Source organism: Euleptes europaea, chromosome 18 (genome assembly GCF_029931775.1).
Source record: "Euleptes europaea isolate rEulEur1 chromosome 18, rEulEur1.hap1, whole genome shotgun sequence".
NCBI classification, from domain to species: domain Eukaryota; kingdom Metazoa; phylum Chordata; class Lepidosauria; order Squamata; family Sphaerodactylidae; genus Euleptes; species Euleptes europaea.
In genome coordinates, this window is record NC_079329.1 from 42,082,193 (window position 1) to 42,100,084 (window position 17,892).

General features: G+C 44.5%; 1 protein-coding gene across 1 annotated transcript in view; it reads right to left on the reverse strand.

Moving 5' to 3' along the window:
- The window catches only part of POLR1A (RNA polymerase I subunit A), a 139,834-nt gene that overhangs the window by 40,219 nt on the left and 81,723 nt on the right, over positions 1-17,892 (reverse strand). Inside the window, exons 25-26 of the mRNA XM_056864736.1 lie at positions 17,175-17,310; positions 16,868-17,025 (exon numbers count right to left, since the gene is read on the reverse strand). Coding sequence (XP_056720714.1) covers positions 16,868-17,025; positions 17,175-17,310 — 294 coding nt within the window. The remainder of the gene's footprint in view (positions 1-16,867; positions 17,026-17,174; positions 17,311-17,892) is intronic.

Here is a 17,892-nt window from a genome sequence, read left to right on the forward strand (position 1 = left end):
GTTAACTTTAAACCCCGATATACTTCCAAAGTCGTCCAAAGTTTCCAGCAATATCTTCATTGATTGTGTTGGGTTCTCCAAAATTAACAGAAGGTCATCTGCGAATGCTCTCAATTTGAATTCATGTTTTTTAATTTTTAATCTGCGGATGTCCTCCATACTCCTTAGCTTACAACATAGTGATTCCAACACCAACAAAAATAATAATGGAGACAGGGGACATCCCTGTCTGGTTCCTTTCTTGATTGAACAATTATCAGACATCGATTCATTCATCAAAATTTTTGCCTGTTGGGATGTGTATATGGCTGATATACCTCTCAAGAAGCGGTCTCCAACATTTAATTTTTCCAATATCTTTTTCATAAAATCCCAGGAGACCATATCAAAAGCTTTCTCTGCGTCGAGGACTTCCTGTGAAGATGCCGACCCAGCGCCATGTCTTCTGAGTTCGCTCGGAAGAACCGAGAGGTGTTTTAAATCGGGGCTCCCTTCAAAAGCCCCGTCTCCGATCCTAAACAGGGGATTGGAATGAAGGTAACTTCTTGCTGCCGAGAAGAGCGGTTTTGACTCCCAACCTCCCCCCTCCTGCAGAGGGGGAGAGATGGTTTGAGTCCCGCCGGCTGAGGAGGATTTCATCGCCATAAAACGCCTCGAGGAACAGAAGCTGTGGTCCCCTTCACATTACACCAATAAATTTTACAAGCAAATGAAAGAGAAACCCCGTCTTTCAAGCTCCACGTAAGTTACTAGAATTCCTTTTGCTTACTACCAAGGATCTGAACAACTGGAATTGTTTAAAATCCAACTAAGACTTTACACCCCACCACCCAGACTTTTAAATGAACAACCTGCAAAAAAGTCTGTTTAAAACAATATAAATTGAATTAGCAGGCAAACAAAAACAACCTGGAAGATTTGAGTGGCATCGATAGCTTCCAATCGACAGCTGTAGTGTGAAGGGGAGGAGGAATATTCTTAGCTTTCGTTTTCCCAGTCTGGAAGAGTCCTCCAGGAAGAGACTTCTCTAGGACTTGGAAATCAAAGAGGAGGGCCGTGCCGGTGTGCCTCTCTCTGTGCAACATCAAAATACATCCTACTCCCTGTATCAGAGTGAGAGTCACGAAAGGCTTATATCCTTGCATCTTCCAGTTCTGCCTAGAAACAGCACTAAAGCTACAGATTCTTTCTACAACTTTACTGAATTGGTCTGCCTGCTTACATTTATCTCTGGTCGGGGAAAAGGAGAAAGCCACAGACAATTATGGAAATAAACTATCAGAAGATACAGGAAATGCTGGCTGAGCAAAATGAATTGATAAATGGACTAGTTAAAAAAAAGTTTGAACAGGTCTCCAAGCAACAAGAGCAATCAGTTGCACAAATGACTTTAATCATTACTCAACAGTTTGCTGATGTTATAAATGAGATTAAGGAAATAAAAACCCAAGTTTCACAAATGAAAGAGAGTATGAATAAGATGCAACTTTCAATTAACAACAACACGGATGATGTCAACAGGCTTAAGAAAGACATGAATTCCCAGGCACAACTAATTGATGCTATACAACTTCAAGAACAGCAAATAAAAGATCAACTTGCTATTTTGGATTTACAGCAAAGAGAATATAATTACGCATACGCAATTATCCGGAACGACTGGGGGTTACCAGAGATGACATCATTAACTCACTGGCTGAAATATTCCATCTAAATGCACAAGAATTGAATGCAGCAATAAATAAGATATATAGAGTTCCTTTATCAACACGGGTACAAGCAAAAGCCAGAGAAATTTTGATGATGAAAAATATTATCATAAAATTTCAACTGGAGAATCAACTGAGATTTGATAATATACCACTGATAATTCTCAAAGATATTCCACGTCACCTGATGGAAAAGAGAGCTGTATACAAAGATTTTACTGAATTACTCAGAAACAAAGGAATAAAATATACCTGGTTGCTACCACAAGGTCTTACCTTTACCTATAAACAAACTAAACATGCTATCAACTCATTGGCAGACGTGGAATTTTTTTTGACAAGAAACAGTGAGCTATCAACTCATGTTCTTGGAAAACAGGAGGAAGATTCTATAGCTCACGAAACACAGGGCATTGACTGTTCCAGAAAGGAGACTACTTCGAGCAAAAAAGTGATGGGTGATAGAAACTCCCGACAGAAGAAAAAGAATAAGAAGAAGGGCTGAGAAAGCAGGAAGAACATTAATTTGATTTTCAACATGGGAAAGGTGGGGGGTAGAGGGAAAATACTATAATCATTATCTTTGTACAAGATTGTATATCTTTTTTTTAATCCTCTTTTTTTGCTTTTCTTTTTAGATTAACACATGCATTTTGAGATGAATGTATGGAGGGAAGTGAGATTTCTCTTATTTTTCTTTTATTCTTTCTTCTCCTTTTCTTTTTTTTTCCCTTCTCTTTTTCTCTCCTTGGTATAAATAATATTGAATATATTGGATAAGGGGAAAGTACAATATGAAATAGGGTGACTTATAAATGAATTAGAATGCATGGATGCAAAGGAGATTTTAGATATTTTAGAGAGGGAGGAAGACGGTGGGGAAGTCAATTATTTTTGATTGTATTTTGAAGACATACATCTAATAATTCTATGAATTTTTAATGGTTATTTTTATTGATATAGAGGGTGTATGTCTAAATATAATGTTGGTTATTATTGAAAAAATAATAAAAATATATATATTTTTTTAAAAAAAGCTTTCTCTGCGTCCAGAAATACAAAGGCCGCCATTTGTTGAATATTCTGGTCATAATATTCCAATGAGTCTAATAAAACTCTTATATTATCTTTAATTTGCCTTCCTGGAACAAAACCTGCTTGGTCTTCATGTATAAGGTCCTTCATAAAATGCTTTATCCTATTCGATAAGACCAAAGCATAGATCTTATAATCCACATTTAACAGCGAAATAGGTCTATAGTTTGAAGTTTTTTCTGGATCTCTTCCTTCCTTAGGTATCAACGATATAAATGATGTGACCAAGTCTCTGGGGATGCTCCCTTATCCAAAATTGTATTACAAAGTAGTACAAAAAAATTCACTAAATTGTCACTGAATGTTTTATAAAATAGTGCAGTAATTCCATCTGGTCCTGGTGTCTTATCCGTTTTTTGTTTCATTATTGCTTCTTGTAGTTCCTCCTTTGTAATTGGAGCATCTATCCATTCTTGTTGGGTCTTTGAAAGGACATTCATCTGTATTGAATTTAAAAACTTGTCTATTTTCTTTTTTGAGATATTTTCTTTCTGATATAACTTAGTATAGAATGAAACAAATTCTTTTTGTATATCCGTAGTTGTATAAACTGGTCCTTTAGTGGATTGGATTTTCGTTATAATCTTCTTTTGAAATGAATCTTTCAGTTGGGTTGCTAAAAATTTTCCAGGTTTATTAGCATGTTCAAAGTATTTTTGTTTAGCAGATTTTAAATTTTTGTTCATTTCCTCCATTATTATCAAATTTAGTTGGTGTTTAGATACAGAGATCTTCATTTGTATGTCATTTTTCTCTTCTTCATATAGAGCCATAACCAGTTTTTGCTCCAAATTTTGTAAATCCCAGAGTATATTATTGGTAAGTTGTAGTTGGGTTTTCTTCCATGCCGTGTGTTTCTGTATCATGAATCCTCTTAGAACAGCTTTGAATGCATCCCAAACTGTATTTAGCGAAGTTTCCCCATTAAGATTAATTTCAAAAAAATCTTTAATTAGGTCCTGTAGTTCTTTTTGAATCTTACTGTCCTTTAAAAGTTTATCATTTAATCGCCATCTAAATGCTTGTTTATTGTTCCATTCAAATGTAATTGGATTGTGATCAGAAAAAGTTCTTGGTACAATTTGAATTTTATGTAGTTGCGTAATAATAGATTTACTAGCCCATATCATATCTATCCTGGAGTGTGAATCATGTCTTGCTGAATAATAAGTATATTCTTTAGCTGTTGTATTCATTGTTCTCCAGCCCTCTGGCTTGTAGTTGATAAAGAATGGTTCAATGATCAGCTTAACAGTTTTTCCGAATTGAAAAGGTCCAAGTTTCACTTTAAAAAAGCTTGTTAAAGATATTGTCGAAGGCTTTCACGGTCAGAGTTCATTGGTTCTTGTAGGTTATCCGGGCTGTGTAACCGTGGTCTTGGAATTTTCTTTCCTGACGTTTCGCCAACAACTGTGGCAGGCATCTTCAGAGTAGTAACACTGAAGGACAGTGTCTCTCAGTGTCAAGGGTGTAGAAAGAGTAATATATAGTCAGAAAGGGGTTGGGTTTGAGCTGAGTATTGTCCTGCAAAAGTATTGTCCTGTAAGTATCAAGATAATGTGCTAATGAGGGTATGGTATGTTAATATGGAACCATTGTATCCTGAAGTGATCTGTTAATGTGTGTAATCCAAAAATAATCTGTATGGCTATTGTTGAATGTTGTCTTTGTCTGGAGGTTTTTCAGGGCAGGAAGCCAAGCCTTATTCATTCTTAAACTCTCCTCTTTTCTGTTAAAGTTGTGCTGATGTTTGTGAATTTCAATGGCTTCTCTGTGCAATCTGACAAAATAGTTGGTAGAATTGTCCAGTCTTTCAGTGTCTTGGAATAAGACCCTGTGTCCTGTTTGTGTCAGTCCATGTTCAGCCACTGCTGATTTCTCAGGTTGGCCAAGTCTGCAGTATCTTTCATGTTCTTTTATCCTTGTTTGTATGCTGCGTTTTGTGGTCCCGATGTAAACTTCTCCACAGCTGCAAGGTATACGATATACTCCTGCAGAAGTGAGGGGGTCTCTTTTGTCTTTTGCTGATCGTAGCATTTGTTGTATTTTCTTGGTGGGTTTAAACACTGTTTGTAGGTTATGTTTTTTCAAAAGTTTCTCCATCCTATCAGTGACTCCTTTAATAAATGGCAAGAATACCTTTCCTATGGGAGACTGTTTTTCTTGAGTTTTCTGATAACCTACAAACAGTGTTTGTCCTACGACTTACTTCCTGTTGTTGTGGATCAGATGATAGAGAGGGTGGTATAGAGGGTCTTCCGGTCCAAGGAATCCCTTGTTATGCAAACGTGGCAGGAAGTCCTTTTTCACCGGAGACTCAGAGAGTAATTCTCCCTCCCCTTCCCTCTAGGTTGCTTCTCATTGGTAAAGATTTTAGTCCGTCTCATAAGCGTCCTTCTCTTTGTTTTGATTTAAGCTGATCAACTTGATAAGGCTCCTGTCTCCAGTCCTGGTGGATTTTGTAAGTCAAACTTATCTGATTCAATTAAGGGAGGAGTAAGGGTACTGGGAATATCTTCATTTACCCCCCCGGTTATTCGGTAACGGCAGTAAGAAATGAGGGATTCTTGTGTACTCACTTGGGCATCTAGAGGTGAGGTTCTTATCTTAAAGTAGTCATGTTAGTTATAAGGTGGTGGAGGGTAGAGTCTTATGCCAAAGTTGCGTTTTGGCGATTTCTTTCCCTCAGTGCCCAGGCAGGACTGGCATCCCAAACTCCGGGGGACTTATGGAAGCTCCCTCGGAGTATTTAGGAGGTCAAACTGCAAAAAAGGGCTGCAGGGAATTCCTGCTATCCAACCCACTTGCAAGGGTCGGGTTGGGGTGTATAAAACTCCCCAAAGTTAACGCAAACTTGGATTTCACCCAGGAGCTCCTGGGCAAACGTGGCACTCACCCCAGCAACGCCACCGGAAGCCTGTTGCTGCGAAGATACAAAGGAGGAAGGGAGAACACCAGTGCAAGCAACGTCAGGTCCCCACTGGGGAGAACAGCAGGGCATGAAAAGCTAAAATAAACACATCTGAGAGAGTACAGAGGAAACAAGAGCCGGTGTGATGTGGTGGTGAAGAGTGTTGGACTAGTATCTGGGAGACCCAAGTTTGAATCCCCACTTGTGCCACAGAAGGCTGCTAGGGACACCTTGGACCAGCCACACTCTCTCAGCCTGACCTACCTCACAGGGTTGATGTGAGGGTAAAATGGAGAAGAGGAGAACAATGTAAGCCACTTTGAGTCCCCACTGGGGAGAAAGGTGGGGCACAAATAAATCAGTGAATAAGTCATGATTACAGAACAGACATAGTTCTAGGTGTGACACAGACCGCGGGGGCTGCCACCAAAAACACGTTACAGCAAAACCTTTAACATTCCTGGTACATCACCCTCCCCACACCCAAAAAAAGTCAGACAGGAGTGGGATCCCCCCTGTATTCCCTCCCCCACTATTTCCTCTTTCCCTTCCTTGGCAGCTCCTTCCCCCATACACAGCTTCTTCCCTTTTCTCTTTCCCATCCATTCATCAACCTACCTTTAGCTGCCCTCTTTCTTCAGCTTTCCCTCCTTCCCCACCCCTCAGCACCCTCTCCCTGAGAGAGACAGTTGAGCTAAAAAAGCAGTCGAAAAGTCAACCTTGTCATGGTAGGCTGAGATGGCTGCCAAGTGAACCTTAATGGAAGATACAGCTAACCCCAAATCCTTCAAATTGAACTAGTCATCAAACACAGAAGGCAGGACCCCATGAGTGGACGCACCCAGTCTACAGATCTATCCCACTTACTAGTGTAACTTCCTGGTGGCTGTCCTACGTGAGGAGACCAATACCTCCGCTACCCTGGAAGACCAGTGTGTCATGGGATCACTAGCCATGCCGTAAGATGTAGGAAGTGGATGTTGTGGTAGCAGAGCGGGCCTATACGGAACAAGTCATCCTTAGCTGGAAATGGAACAAAGGTTCCCTTGGCTGGGTTCCACAGTGCAGGGAACCATAGCTGTTGAGGCCAGAAAGGAGATACCAAGATGCAACTTGGCACTCTGTTCTGAGTTTGGTGATTACCCTGCTCAGGATAAGGGGGAAAGCGTCAAAGACCCAACCCACCCCAGCCAAGACACTTGGAAGGCATCCCTAATGGAGCCCAGGTCAGAAGCTGCCAGGGAACATTTCTTGTTGAAACGGGAAGCCAATAGGTCTCCAGTGAAGGAGATCACTTACTGTGATAAGTGGCCTGAGTTTCTAGATCTTGTATTTCACTAAAACAAATATGTTATCTTGCTTAACCAGCCACTTAAAGTAATGATACAACTTTGAATTGTGTTAGAATTCCTTTTTATTGTTAGTGCTTCAATATTATTAATGAAAAAGTAAAAAAACACTAGTATATATGGAATCTATGAAAGTTAAATTACATGAAAAAAATCTAACAAAGTAAGACTAACAAATCTGAAATACAAAAAAAATACAATAAAATTACATACCCACTAATATGTCATGCCGGGATAATTCTCAGACAGACAGCATGGAAGCATGCCTGGCAAAGAATTTCCAACTTCTTACTATCTTAAGTCCCTTTATATACTTTTCCAGAGGTTAATTGTTATGGGAACCAATTAAAATTGTTAAGAGAATCAGTGAAAAATTGTTATGAGAATCTTGCAAAATTGTTATGAGAATTGCAAAATTGTTATGTAATATTCCCAGACATCAAAAGATATAACATGTACTAATAAGACAAAATTTCCCTTAACAAACATCTTTCCCTAGCCCTGATCTCATGTCAGACAAATAGATGACATAGGAAATAACACCCAAACATAGATAGCAACATGCATTCTCAAAATAAGTTCCCAATTTTCACACTTCCCTCTTCAAGGATCATTAACCACAAAGACAAATAAATTTGTTTTTCTCTACATCTGTACTATCAACAACCTTGACAGCCTTGTTTGGCTATATTCCCAGACTTCAACTGATTATACAATGTCTGGGGACATTGTAGCTGACCTTGCTTTGTAGTTTTTCAAATTCCTTTCAGGCATCCTTTCTCAAACAACTCACTCTCTCATTCAGGCCCAAATTTGAAGTCTTCAATCTTCACTTGGAGTTTAAATCAATGCTGCAGTTTGTCAATATCTATACTTTTAACCATAAATATACAGAAAGCCATAACAATAGGGAATCCTCATCAATGAAAAATGGGACCTAGGAAAGACTCCTGAGTTGAAGTAGCCAGCCCGCTGAGGTTATCTGCTGTAGAGTGGGAAACCCCTGCGACATGTATGGCCTGCAGGTGCATATGTCTCTGAATCGCCCAATTCCAAATTCGAGATGCTTCCACTGCAAGGGCTAGGGACCCCGTGCCCCCTTGTCTGTTGATGTAACTTGCTGAATGGTTGTGAGTTTGGCACCCAGTCTCATGATACAGAGGTATTCTCAGACACATTCTTGCTGGGTTAGGGGTTGTAGCAGGGACAGTAAGGTGCCTCAGGTGAAGGCAGCTGGTATCTATATGGCCCATTGTACTGTGGCTGAAAAGCAAGCATAGGGAAGTACCTGAGCTTCTTGGTCTGGGCAGGAGGCCCTGCAACCCCCAATGCCTTTGGTGTTACCTTGTTCTTATGCATCCTATGTAAAGCTGATGAGAGCTGGCGGATTGTGCCAACATCCAGGAATGACCACCAGAACCACTAGTAGCTTATAGAAATGCAGTTATTTACAGTGCTATATACACACTCTCTCCACCTTAACTCCCGACACAGACTCACAGAGTCTTACACTTATATACAATGCCACCACCAGGCATCAATTAGCAGTACATGCTTAGTCACTTTCCAGGTGCAACACCACACCTCAGCCTCTGGCCTCAACTGGATCTGGCCAGTATAATCAGGTCTCCTAGGGGCTTTCCAGGCCATTACATCAGCCTATGGTTGACAGTTAGATCTCTTCCATCTAAGTCTACCTCTCACCGCTAATGACAGCCTTGCATATTCTAACAAAAGCATCATCAGTCTGGAAACGAAAAAGTTCCTTGCCCTAGAAAGGGCCCCCCTCAACTTTAGCCCTCATCTCATTCAGGAGGGCCACTGAATGCAGCCATGAGTGAGGCCTAAGAAGGGCCAATGCCTCGGTTCTACTGGCCCAGCCTATGACACGGGCCCTGCAGAGTTTAACTATGGCTTACCCAACTTGATGCTTTTGACCTAAATAACATTAGAAGGGTCTCCTTTTCATCAGGCAGTACTTCTATGTACTAGGAAATATGATCCCATCTGGTATCTTCCCATGATGGCATTGACGTTGGCCATTCTTAACGTTGGGGCCCCAGATGAGTATTTCTTACAGCCCATGCCATCCCAATGTTCTGCCCTCCCTATTGAAAGATGAAGTGTGGGAGCCTGAGAGATGTTTAGATGGCATAACCTCCGTGACCAGAGAATTAGCCAAGGGGTGAGTGAATAAGAACTCACAACGTTCCTTTCACACCCTACACATTTTCCAATTTCCTTGCAGAAGGGGACATGGCTTAGCTGGAGTGGGCAGAGGAGACCCATAGGTAAAATTTGACCAATGTTTCTTAGCTTTATGAGGAGGTTGCAAGTCAGGGGACGAAAGAGTTGGAACCTCCATAACTTTGGTCTCTGAAAATGGCACACTGTCATAGAATCATCGAGTTGGAAGGGACCACCAGGGCCATCAAGTCCAACCCCGGGTTATCTGGGTTGTAGGACCGTGGTCTTGGTATTTTCTTTCCTGACGTTTCGCCCACAGCTGTGGCAGGCATCTTTAGAGGAGTAACACTGAATGACAGTGTCTCAGTGTCAAGTGTGTAGGAAGAGTAATATATAGTAAGAAGGGGGTTAGGTTTGAGCTGAGTCATTGTCCTGAAAAGTATTAAAGGTAATGTGCTAATCATTGTCCTGTAAGTATCAAGATAATGGGCTAATGAGGGTGTGGTATGTTAATGTGGAACCATTGTATCCTGAAGTGATCTGTTAACATGTGGAACCCAAAGCTAATCCGCATGGCTATTGTGGACTGTAGTCTTTGTTAGTCTGGAGGTTTTCAGGACAGGAATAAGGCTTGAATGAATAAGTGTTTGGTCTACCAAGACCCCAAGATCCTTTTCACACACACTACTGCTCAAACAAGTCTCCCCTATCCTATAATTATGCATTTGATTGTTTTTACCTAAATGTCCACATCCTTCAGTGGTGGGTAGGACTTCCCTCAGTGGTGGGTGTACAGAGCGGATGGAACCGACCTTAGATGGCGAGGAGAACCAAACGAGTGAGCCCTTTTATGCTTTTGTGTTTGGACTTGCTCTTTGTTTTGTAGGTGGTAGTTATGAGACGCTGCTTGGAACCAAGGCTTCGATGCCAACACAGATGACTGGCCCCGCAGAAGGGGAATGGGCCCTTTTCTCCGGATCCAAGATCCTCTTCATAGGTTGATTTTCTAGCACTACAAGCACCTTTTCCCAGAGAAAAGCTTTCAAGCATGAAGCACTCACCAGGCAGGCTTTTGGAGTGAAGTGGCAACGGTACAGGTTCCGATGTTATGGGACTCTCCCAAACACATAAGGCATAACTTGTTGGGCCATTGTCATGCCACGCTCTAAACATTTTTAAACAGTACCACAGTATTGCAGAGAATACTATCTTCATAGAAGAAAGAACTCTGAGGTACAAACTACAGTAATGCACAATGAACTCTCCTATCTACATGGCAGTAAACTCGAAACCGCTCAAACCCTCGCGGACAGGGAAGCGGCGGCGGAAGCGGCGGCCAAAGCTCAAGCCACACGGGATGCGGAACGAGCACGGGCGACTGTACGCCCCAAGGACCCCGGTCAAACCGACCCCTCGTGGAGACCAACGTTTTCCCCGGCTTTTGCCCCGTCCCGCACCACCCAACGCGCACGGCGCCTCGCAGAAAGGTTTCGGGGATCCGACAATTCTGACGAGGAGGATTTGTATAGAGACAGCTCCCACTGGGCCACGGGCTTCCGGTCCAGCCGGAAGTAACTCCGGCACAGCCCATCCCCCCGGGGCCCGCCGCACCAGTTCAGCTGGTGGTACCCGCTCAACCACCAGCTAACCTCCCCGTTCAACCACCGATCCCCAGAGCGCCAGTTGCCCCAGCTCCCGGGGCACCCATGCAACCGGGACAACCTGGACCATGGAAGCAATCCCGATTGAAGATGACCTATGACGGCTCGCTTGAGACTCTACCCTGTTTCCTACATCAAGTGGACAGTTATATGCGAGAACAGGGGCACTTCTTTCCCACGGAAGATAGCCGAGTCCGTTTTGTAGCTTCTCTACTGACGGGGAAAGCAGCTGATTGGATGGTCCTCCAATTCGACACTCGGTCTCGATCGATCCGCTCCCTCGATAATTTCATGATTGCCTTGCGGAGACGGTTCGAAGACCCCTTTATAGGAGAACGAGCCAAGGCAGAACTTCTACAACTTAGGCAAGGCTCTTCTCCAGTTCGAGAATTTGCAGACGAATTTCAAAGACTAGCCAGTAAAATAGTGGACTGGCCGGAAGCCACCCTAATTCACTACTTCAGGGAAGCCTTACACCCTGACATTTTGAACTGGTCATATATGCGAGGTGATCCCAATACCCTCGAAGATTGGATTTTACTGGCGGAGGAAGTTGAAAGCCGCCGACGTTTCATATCTCTGGCCCGCCAAAGATACAAGGATAAGAACGCCCAAAAGGCCCCATCTAGAGCGCCGCTCCCCAGCCTGCGGAAACCGACGCGACCACCTCAAGATCGCGAAAAAAGGTTCCAGAGGGGGGCTTGCCTCGTGTGCGGGGAATTGGGCCATTTTGCAGCAACTTGCCCTCAACGACCGGAGACCATCCGCCCCAGCGTGCCACTCCGAGTTCGAGGACAACCTCAACGCAGAGGCACCGCGGCCACCCGCAGCGCAGCGCCGGGACGACCCACACCCTCTGCACTTCACGTTGAGGAATCGACTAACCTTCCTGCACCTAGCGACCCCACAGGGTCTCGGATTACAAGTGCCCCAGTGGGGGACAACTCTCCTTCTTCTGACGAGGACCAATGGAATGCTCCAGCACTAAACCTGGAAACCCCTATTGATCTGTCAAAAAACGGATTCGGTCTGTGTTGAGTGGAGCGTCTCCACAGACCCTTGCGGAATCTCCTGCAAAACCCAAAGCTCCCGTCAAGGTGAGTGAAGTGGAAACCACTGTTTATGTGGACGCAGTGTTACAACACTATAAAGGGCCCCCCCAACTACCTGTCAAGGCACTCATTGACTCTGGCTGCGGTCGCACTTTAATTAGTGAAGCCACATTTGCAGCTCTCAAAGTCAAGTCCGAAGCGCTACCCACTCCCGTCCAATTCGCCCAGATGGATGGAAGCCCTTTTAAGGGGAGACCAGTCGATCATCGCACACGGGGAGTAGCGATGGGCATAGGTTCCCATTGGGAACAAATAGACTTCACTATAGCCCCCATCCGGTTTGAAGTTGTCCTAGGAATTAATAGGCTTAAAGGCCATAGTCCTTATATAGATTGGGAAACGGATACAATCACCTTTACCAATCCTATGTGCGCACTACACCGACAAGAAGTCGCAGTAACATCTCCACCCATTCCAGCTTTAATCCCCGATGCCACATCACCACCGTCTTTGCCTAAAGCATACAAGGACTTTGCAGACGTCTTTGATATTAAGGAATGTGACGCCTTGCCCCCCCACCGTGCCACTGACAGTGCAATTGAAATAGTAAAAGATTGCACACTGACTAAGAGCAAGATTTACCACATGAGCGTTTCCGAACGCGCTGTGTTACGTGACTTTTTGGATAAAAATCTTGCTCGAGGGTTCATTCGGCCATCGAATGCTCCCAACTCAGCCCCTGCGTTCTTTGTCCGGAAAAAGGAGGGTGACCTGCGTTTATGCATTGACTTTCGAAAACTTAATGCAGTTACCCAAGCCAACGCCTACCCTATACCGTTGATTTCAGATATTATGGGACAATTACAGGAGGGTCGCGTTTTCTCCAAGTTGGACTTAGTGGAAGCTTATTATTGTGTCCGTATCCGCGAGGGAGACGAACCCCTCACCGCCTTCTCTAGCTGTTTTGGAATGTATGAGTTTCTTGTGATGCCTTTTGGGTTAAAGGGGGCCCCGGGGGTCTTCATGCAACTCATTAATGAAATCCTCCATGATTTGCGTGGTGGTTGATTTGGATGATATCCTTATTTATTCAAAAACCATGGAAGAGCATGTTGCTCTGGTCAGAGAAGTGTTACAACGGCTGCGTAACCACCAGCTTTATGCAGATAACATTCTTGGGATACATAATTTCCCATCGGGGCCTCAGCATGGACCCCGCCAAAGTCCAATCGGTGCTGGACTGGACTCCGCCCTCCACCCGCAAGCAGGTACAGCAATTTCTGGGCTTTGCTAATTTCTATCGCGGTTTCATCCCCAACTTCGCTCAAGTAGCACTGCCAATCACTGACCTCCTGAAAACGAAGGGTAAAGGGGTTTCTGCAACGTTGCCCTCCACCAAAATACTGTGGACTGATCAATGCCAAGCCGCCTTTGTAGCCCTCAAACGGCTTTTCGCTTCTGAACCGGTCCTGCAGCACCCAGATCCGAACCAAATGTTTATTGTGCAGGTCGATGCATTCGACGTAGCCATGGGGGGGGGGCCCTACTCCAGAGAGGACCGGACGGTCTCCTGCACCCCTGTGCTTACTTCTCCAAGAAGTTTGCACATTCCCAACTAAACTGGTTTATTTGGGAAAAGGAAGCATCAGCCGTCCACCATGCCCTGACGCTGTGCAGGCAATTTCTGGAGGGGTCCGGGATCCCCTTTGAAGTTTGGACCGATCACAAAAATCTAGCTGCCCTCACGGGGACCCATAAATTATCCGCGAAACAACAACGTTGGGCAGATTTCTTTGCTCAATTCCGTTTCGTTCTCAAACATGTGCCCGGGAAACAGAATGTGCTTGCAGACGCCCTATCCCGGTTGCCTCAATATCCAATAAAACGTGAGCGCCCAACAGACTCTTTATTTACCCCGGCGCAAAGGGAAGCCCTACCCCTGCTAGCCGTGCAGACCCGAGCTCAAACTCGACACCGGCAAGAGAACCATGCCATGGCCGACATGGTAGCCAGCCCAAACCAGCAGGCTCCCTCGCCTGCCCCCCTTGCGCCGCCGATTTCCAGCGTTCCGCGACAGCCGCTCCAGGCGCCACCGATTTCCAGCGCTCCGCAGCAAACGCTCCCTCCCCCTCCACCAACTCCGGAATCACCCATTTCTACGAAAGGAGAAGGGGTAACCATCTCCAATGCCTTCCTGGACTCCCTGCGGGCTCAGTGCCTAGCAGAACGCACTGCCCAAACATTGCCCCAAGCTGTACTTGAAAAAGGGGGCTATTGGTACAAAGACTCAAAACTGTACGTGCCAAAAAGACTTCGACGTGAAGTACTACAGTTGGCCCATGGAGCTAAAACCGCAGGACACTTTGGGTTTCTAAAAACTCTTCATTTGTTGCGCAGACAATTTTGGTGGGGGGGAATGCGTTCTGATGTGGACTCCTGTATTCGCAGTTGCCCCATTTGTGGCACGGTCAAACGTTCTCAAGGCAAAACCCCAGGGTTGCTGCAACCACTGGAAACGCCCAGCAGACCCTGGGAAGTGATTGCCATGGATTTCATGACAGATCTCCCCCTTAGTGGGGGGAAAACAGTACTTTGGGTTGTTACTGACTTATTTTCCAAACAGGTACATCTGATTCCGTGTGCAGGTATTCCCTCCGCTCCCAAGTTAGCCCGTCTCTTCATGTCACATGTGGTCCGATTACATTCGTATCCGCGCAAGATAATTTGCGACCGCGGAAGTAGTTTTGTGGCTAAATTCTGGAAGGCATTCCTTAAACTGGTGGGAATAGAACAAGGATTGTCAAGTGCTTACCATCCCCAGACGGATGGGCAAACAGAACGTGTTAATGCTGTGTTGGAATGTTATTTACGTTGTTATCTAAATTACCACCAAGATGACTGGGTAGAACTATTGCCATTTGCAGAATATGCATACAATAATGCTGTCCATCAATCTACGGGCTTTAGCCCTTTCTATGCTGTATACGGTCAAGACTTCGGCCCTCTTGCTCCGGTGGGGGTGCCTGAGGGGGGGGAGGGTTCCGATATAGCCTCATGGACACACACCCTCCGTACTACTTGGCCCTGGCTGGTAAGCAACCTGGAAAGAGCCAAACGCAAATATAAGGAGCAAGCAGATAAACACCGCTCTCCCAGCAAAGAGTTCCAGGTCGGTGACTTAGTATACCTCTCCACTAAAAACCTACGGTCCACCCGACCTTGCCATAAGCTCAGTGCCAAGTACATTGGACCCTATCCCATTACCCGAATCATTAATCCTGTCACTGTGGAGCTGACTCTCCCCAAAACCCTGAGACGTATTCACCCCGTTTTCCACGTCAGCCTCCTAAAACCCCATGTTGCCTCCCCAAACTGGCATCCAGAGCCACCTCCTGAGCAGCCCGTGATGGTGGGTGGGGAGGAGCATTTCGAAGTGTCAAAAATCCTAGATTCACGTACAAGACATGGGTCCTTGCAGTATCTAGTTCGATGGAAACACTTCCCCCCTGCCTACGATGAATGGGTGCGCGCTGAGGACGTCTCCGCCCCGCACCTAGTAACCGCCTTCCACACCGCCTACCCGGATAGACCGTCCCCCTCACAAGGTGGGAGGGGGTCTTAAGGGGGGCAGAATGTCAGGCATATCAGTGTTGTTCGCTCTTCCATCCTGACTCAAGGAATGTTATCCCTACTGAACCGCAGCCAAGGTTGCGAGAGCTGTTATGCCTGCCACTTTCTGTTTGAAGTTGTTTTCCGTTTGAAGTTGCTCTTTCTCAGGGCTCTCTCTCTAAACTGTTATGCCTGACACTTTCTGTTTGAAGGTCTGGGAACTTGTTTTGTTGTCAATATGTAATCTCTCACCCCTTCTGGGCATCTATAATACCAAAGTCCAGCAAAGGCAGCCCCATAGCTGTCACCTTTCTCTTCATGCTCTGTAATACCTATTTGACCAGTAAAGCCATCTTCTTTGGACCTGACTGTCTCCGTTGTGGTTTCTGGTTCGAGGGACCAAGAGCTGACAGCTTCTCTGATCCTGGAGAGAATAGGTGTGCACCATGACTAGTATCCACTTTTACTAGTAGCCATGAATACCCCTCTCCTCCATGAACATGTCCACTCCCCTCTTAAAGCCTTCCAGGCTTTAAGGCTTATAGACTCAGTCTTTGCGTGGACTGAGAAACACACAGATTTCTCTGGTCTTTGCATATACCAGAGATTTCTCCAACAAATGCGAGTGTCTTAGAGGTCTACCCTGTCTTTACACAGACTCACTGATCTCTTCAGTCCTTATGGACTGAAGGATTTCATGAAAGACATGATTGGGTAAAGAATACCTACTTACTTATAGTCTAGATAATTTGAATTAAGATACTTTTAACTAAATCAGATCTTATTCACTAAACAAGGTACTTCTAACCATTTTTCAGATTTCTGTAATGGTTATGTTTTCTAAATGAAACATTATTACTGTTTTAAGACTCTTCTGTCTGGGTGTGGCAGGCGACAAGACAGCTGAGCAAGCACTGAGGGGAGAGGCAGGCATAACGAGATGGAGGATTTTGCTTGCTTTTCTTAAACACATGGTAAGAGAAGTGAGGTGCCAAAAAACAAAGAGAGGCACACTAGAGAAACTGCCTGAAAGCTCTGTAGGGAATTGAAGAAAGATCCTCAGAGCTCCTTCTTTGTGGGTGCTCACAGGGGAAGCAGGAAGAAAAACAGAGGACGGTGGGCCCTCCCTCCCCATGCGGAGACAAAAAGGTCAGACTTCTTTGGATCCCAACTTGTTGGGAGAAAGGAGAGCTTATAAATATTTTAAATAAGTTATCATGTCATAATTATCCTGTAGATGTCTAAAGCCTGCATTTGAAGTCTGGAGAAGGAATGGGCAGGAGAAGACACTGACCTTGTCTCCATAAAGTTCACGATGTCCCTTGGCTTCACACAAATTTCTTCTCGGTAACATTCATATGGCAAAAAGGTAAATTTGATGGTGTAGATGCGGTGCTTGCTTAGCTTATTCTCCAAACACACAGACTCCTGAATATCCACTTTCCGTAACACCTGAAACAACAAGAAGAATGTCAGGATATTCCCATGCCATGCATATTTATTTTGAATACTGGGACAACAGAATTTTCCCTCAGGTGAAGAACGGAAGACCCTTCATTTCATGATTAGGGAGTTCCTATAAAGAATGAAGGAAGACTTACCTCGCCTAAGCACACTCTGGTCAGCTGTTTCTTGAGCTCCTTCACTCTCTTGTGAGCTCTCTTGGTATTAAGCACAGGAATGCACATCATGGGGGTTTTAATCTTAGCACTGGCTACCATCAAGATCTCCCGCAACCTTTATCAAAGAATCATCAAACATTTAGCCACAGATACTTAATATTTAGACATTTTATTAATATTAAGAAGCCGGATGTTTCAAATAATAAAGTTGCTAAATTGAATAATATCAAACATCACTCGCTGGTTTATTAATGAGCTTCATCTCACCATCAGATGATGGATATTATGTGTGTTCAACTTACAAGATGCTGCCCTCTTAAATGAACAAAATCTCTCATGACATAAAGCACAAGAAACTGGATTAAGTGACACATTTATTAATTTTTTGCCGTCAAGTCGCATCTGACTTATGGCGACCCCATAGGGGTTTCAAGGCAAGAGACATTCAGAGGCGGTTTGCCATTGCCTGCCTCCATGTCATGATCCTGGTACTCCTTGGAGGTCTCCCATCCAACTACTAACCAAGGTCTGATGAGATCAGGCTAGCCTGGGCTATCCAGGTCAGTGTAGAAGATTCTTGTATGTATTTTGTGTGACCAGCAGGGCAGGCCCTTGGCACAAAGGCATTGCATACAACCGTTTTCCACACCCTCGCCATTTTAATATTGGTTCCACTGAACCCTGATTCTTGAAATAT